The sequence below is a fragment of the Typha angustifolia genome, chromosome 14 (genome assembly GCF_048772165.1).
Source record: "Typha angustifolia cultivar Huaian chromosome 14, ASM4877216v1, whole genome shotgun sequence".
NCBI lineage: Eukaryota > Viridiplantae > Streptophyta > Magnoliopsida > Poales > Typhaceae > Typha > Typha angustifolia.
The window spans coordinates 3,878,572-3,884,017 of NC_133252.1; the positions used below are offsets into that span (position 1 = coordinate 3,878,572).

Genomic DNA, 5,446 nt, shown 5'->3' on the forward strand with positions numbered 1-5,446 from the left:
CAGCTTATTCATGTAGTTGGTAGATATAGAAATAATCAAATATTTCATATTGCAATTACAGTCGTTGAGCTAGAGTGTAAAATAGCTGAACTTAATTTTTGGAGAATTTGGTATCACTAATTGAAAGGCCTAAAAAGAAGTGGTGAAATTTCATTAGTAATAGATAATGTATAAATTCACTATTTAATGTTATAAGTTTACTATTTTTGTTTTCTATTTAAGTTTATGTTAGTGTTTACATATATATGACTATTTGTATTGCTAATGGATAATTCTTTAAGAGTATAATATCTGCAAGTTTACTGTATTTTTTTGTTTAAGTTTATGTTAGTTTTTACATGTATATGATTTAGGTTACTGTTTATCTATAGGTTTATATGTAAGTTTAGAGTCGAAGGTTTATGTTACTGTTTATATATTTATATATTTACTTTATATGTTACTAATTAGATTACTATTTATATGTTTATATTGGGCATAAAGTTTAGAGTTGAAGGTTTAGTTTACTGCTTATTTATAAGTTTATATGTAAGTTGAGAGTTGAAGATTTATACCACGGTTACGGTTACTAATTAGATTACTATTTATATATTTATATGTTTATTTTATATGTTACTGATTAGGTTACTATTTATATGTTTACATTAGGCATGAAGTTTTGATTATTATTTATATGTATAATTTATATGTTTATTGTTACTATTAATGAACCACATGTTTATATATTTACTTTATAGGGCTTGGTTCAAATATTTGAGAACCTTAAATAGAGCATAGATATTACATGCATTATATGGATGCAAAATTTTTAAAGGGAAGGAATATAGGAACTTAATATGGGGAGCAACATTAGTTTACATAGTTAAAGAGTTTGATTGTCAAATGAAAAATAAAAACAATGACACATGGGATTGGCTAATGAAAGAGCCTCCATGATATTGGGCAAGGAGCAAATTTAGCATAATAGTTAGGTGCGCAAGAATTGTGAACAATTATAGTGGATCATTCAATATTTATATTAAGAATGGTAGAAATAAATCAATTGCCACAATGATGGAGATAATTTGAAGACAACTTATGTCAAAGATTCCAACAACTTTTTAAAGTTGGAAAAAAGTTTAAGGAGAAATTGCGTAATAAAATTCAGAAAAAAATTGGAGAAGCACTTGCAAGACATTATCATATGATTTATGCGGGGAATAAGATATTTGAGGTCACAAATACTTCAAGTCCTATAAGTTATATTGTTGACTTACAAGGGCACTTGTGCACATAAAGAATGGGACTTAATTGATATTCCTTATTCTTATGCAGTGTGGTTTCTATCTTGCTTTTTTTATAGAAGTCAACCGAAAAATTATGTTAGTTCTTACTATTACAAAGATATATTTATTATAATTTACAGTCGTGTAATCACCTTTATTCCAAATCAATCTATGTGGAGACATTTTAATTGTGACTAAATATTACTACAAAAAATATGAAGGCCACCTGATAAGCCTAAAAAGTTGAGAAGAAGAGGAGAGAACAAAAGTAGCAGACATAAAAAATCTAAGTAATATTAAAAGATACTACATCATAATTAAGTGTAAAAAATACAAGTAAGTTCTGCATAATACAAGGACATGTGAAAAACCAACTAATCCAGCAGCATCTTCATTAGCAACGTTTACCGAGCACTAGTACTTATTTAAGTTCTGTAAATAATTTAAATTATATATATTTTTTGTACTCTTTAAGGAATCTAAGATGGGAGAGTGCAATGTTTCCGGCCCCCAAAAAATGCTAACCAAGGACAAGTACTTATTAACTAAAATAATTTTATTTCACATGGAATAACTAAAGTTTCCTTTTATAATTGGAAAATGAAATTAAGTAAAAAAATAATAAAAATTAACGCCCATCCACTCTCTCTCCCCCCACTTCCCAGATGCCATCAGCCGCCGCCGTCTCCACCGGAGTTGGCGATGGCTCCCCTCGCACCCCAGACCCATCGACTCCTCCTCCTTCTCCTTCCACTACGATTCCCCCTTACATGAAGGCGGTGTCTGGATCCCTGGGCGGCACCATGGAGGCTTTGTGCCTCCAACCCATTGACGTCATCAAGACGCGGTTACAACTCGACCGCGGTGGATCGTACCGCGGCATCGCGCACTGCGCCGCCACGGTGACGAGGACCGAAGGGGTCCGAGCTCTGTGGAAGGGTTTGACCCCTTTCGCCACGCACTTGACCCTCAAGTACACACTTCGCATGGGCTCCAACGCTCTTCTCCAGTCCGGGTTCAAGGACCCCGACACCGGGCACCTATCCACCCGCGCTAGGCTCGTCTCGGGATTCGGGGCCGGGGTGCTCGAGGCGCTGCTCATCGTTACCCCCTTCGAGGTGACATTGCTTTGCCAGATTTAGGAAATGCCTCTGTTAGTTTGCTTGATGCCTTCGTGATGTTTGAGGAAATGATCCTAAGAATAAGTTCCCCCCTGTTTTTGCTTATGAATTTTTGGCACATAAGTTATCATTAGGAGATTGTGGAAATAAGGTTGCAATCGGATTTAATATTAGATTTCGTGGCTTTTAGTTGAAAGAATAAAAAAAAAAAATGGAATGATACACATAATGTACTTTGCTTAAGAAAACTTTTAGTGAATTAAAAATTAGGTATGTGCGTTTACAAAGTCAATGATCGTTCCCTCTAGAAATTTTATTGGTAGGCATTTACACACAGATGCCTCTTTAATATGTAAAATTGGAATAGAGATTGTTTGGCTACATCATAACTTTGTGCCACAACAGCACGCCAATTGCTTTTTGAGAAATAATTCAGATCTGACCAGCGTTGCCAATTTGATAGTCTTAATGTAGATAACTTTTAGTTTGAATGTTGCTATGTATATGGTTGACTTATGTGCTGATATTTCAACTTGAAACAACGGAACTTCTAGGTTAACACAGTACACATACCTGTTTTATGTTTTAATGAGACCAAGTTGCACATTAAGCTGTTCATATATAGTCAATACTCAATAATACACACTTGGGTGAAGTTATTGCTTGTATTTCTGAATTTGTAGCTCTTACAGCAATCTACCTGTACATCTCCTTTATAGCACTTTAGATGTGACATATCACTTTCATCCCCTCAAGAAGAACAGTGAACATATACACCCTGTAAATTATCTAATTGTATCACTAAGTTCTCTTCATTAGAAATTCGGTTAGAGAAATTGTTAAAAAATTAGCTAACTAATTAGATGGACAAGAACATCCTTTCTTTTTCTCTCTCCTGTTATGAATAGATTTTGAAGTAATTAGAGAAGATTGGTTTATAGTTTAATATTTGAAGAAGTTACTATAGAAACAGCTAAAGGAGAAGATGAAGGATATAGAAGAAAAACAAGGATATTTTCTGTCCATTTATTAAGTTAATTAAGTTTTTAAGATTATTTCTATCGAAATTTTTAATAAAATATTGATAGAGAGGGTTGTGTGATATAATTAGATAATTCATGAGGTGTATGTGTCCACTTTTTTTTTAGGGGAGGAAAGTGATACAGAGCGAGAATTGAGGGGATTAAAATGTAACCTCTAAACCTCTAAATACTATTTTGCACCTATTGTTTAAGATTGGTTTGTTCTCCCAAACTTCAAGTTCCTTAAGTTGTTTTCCTATTCATTTGATGCATGCAACTCTTATGGCAGTGTTTATTTTGCTCAGAATGGTGTGTGTTTTTTTAAACATTGCTTATCTTGAGTTTGTCGAAATCATGCAGTTGCTTTGGTTGAGTGAAACTTCTTTACTTTTATTAAGTTTTTGTCATGTTACACGTTATCAGTTTTTGGATGCGAACAAAAAGATCACCTGTCATAATTCTTCATATAAGACCCAATTTCATGTCCATCAGGTAGGATCATCTTTATATCAGACTTGGAGCATTTTAGGCATCATATAGTCAATAACCTGTGATACCAGACTGTATCTATAATTATGAATAAGTTGGTTCAAGTTTTCACCGCCTTTTCACTCACATTGTTCAACAATCTAATGCTGGCAGACAACTAATATTGCTGAAACTTTTGATCAACTATTTTTCTTTCTTATTTACCCATGAGTTTCTAACTTTTAGCCTTCTTTGATCTGTTTCCTTCTATTGCATTGTTCCTTTTGATTAACAGTATTGTTCGATGAATCTTGGGCTCTAAATCTCAAATATAAGTGAGGAGCATTCCTTCTATGTCTGAGCTTCTTTTGTTGATATTCTAGCTGCCGTCTGCTCGGTATTGATGTTGCTAACAGCACTCTAGCGACATAGCTGAATCTTGTAACATATCTAAAGGAGATATTTTTTGTCATTTAAAGTTCATGAAATAAACCATCTCACTATAAACATACTTGATGATGATGAGAAACAGAGCTGACCCTATTTTTGTTATATTAAGGGGAGAAATTTCAGAACAAAGAAGATAATGACATGGTTTTTGTATGAGTGTTCTTCGAAGTAAAATCGCTAGATTCTGTAGTCTACAAGGTGTCCACTCTTTCTCGTTAATTGGCTGCAGTATACAAGTTTTCTGTAAACAGACTTGCAAGTATTCATCAAGTGACTCAAGTTTCCCACTCTTTTTGGTTAGTTGACTGTAGTCTCAGTTACATAGTTTTAATTTGTGGTATTAGTGCAGGTGGTTAAAATCAGGTTGCAACAACAAAAAGGACTGAGCCCTGAGCTTTTGAGATACAAAGGACCGATACATTGTGCAAAGATGATCATCCATGAAGAAGGCATTTTAGGGCTCTGGGCTGGAGCGGCACCAACAGTTATGCGCAATGGGACGAACCAAGCTGCCATGTTCACTGCCAAGAATGCATTTGATATCCTTCTTTGGAAGAAACATGAAGGGGATGGGAAGGCCCTTCAGCCATGGCAATCCATGATATCAGGTTTCCTAGCAGGAACAGCTGGGCCCATCTGTACAGGGCCCTTTGATGTTGTAAAGACAAGGCTGATGGCGCAAGGCAAATCAGGTGATAATACCAAATACAAGGGCATGGTCCACGCAATACGAACAATTTATGCTGAAGAAGGATTGCTTGCCCTCTGGAAGGGTTTGCTTCCCAGGCTTATGAGGATTCCACCTGGGCAAGCAATAATGTGGGCTGTTGCCGACCAAGTGACTGGATTCTATGAAAGAAGATACTTACAGAGTGCTCACTTATGATTGATCACTCGTGCATCTTCATTAAAAATTCTGTTGTGTTTCAGTTTTATTTCATTCCAATTCTGCAATTCTTGACAGAGATGAGGCATATTAACTAGCAAACAAAGTTGGTTGAGCCTTCTCATTGCTGAGAAGATTGACCATATCTGAGTTCAAATGTACCTGATGTTGGTTGGCATCAAAATTTTAATGCTAATGGCTTTTACCTCAGCCATGGAGTTTATCAATATTCAA

General features: G+C 35.0%; 1 protein-coding gene across 1 annotated transcript; it reads left to right on the forward strand.

The window, feature by feature from the left end:
- Window positions 1-1,885: 1,885 nt before the first annotated feature.
- LOC140776833 (mitochondrial succinate-fumarate transporter 1) lies at window positions 1,886-5,446 on the forward strand. The gene is made up of 2 exons (XM_073120716.1): window positions 1,886-2,383; window positions 4,676-5,446. Exons 1-2 carry the CDS (start codon window positions 1,931-1,933, stop codon window positions 5,210-5,212), a joined length of 990 nt encoding a protein of 329 aa, XP_072976817.1. The 5' UTR covers window positions 1,886-1,930; the 3' UTR covers window positions 5,213-5,446.

Coding starts and splice junctions, on each gene's coding strand:
- LOC140776833 (XM_073120716.1), top strand. CDS start 1,931: ATGCCATCAGCCGCCGCCGTCTCCACCGGAGTTGGCGATGGCTCCCCT. Junction 2,384..4,675: donor TCATCGTTACCCCCTTCGAG/GTGACATTGCTT, acceptor GTATTAGTGCAG/GTGGTTAAAATCAGGTTGCA.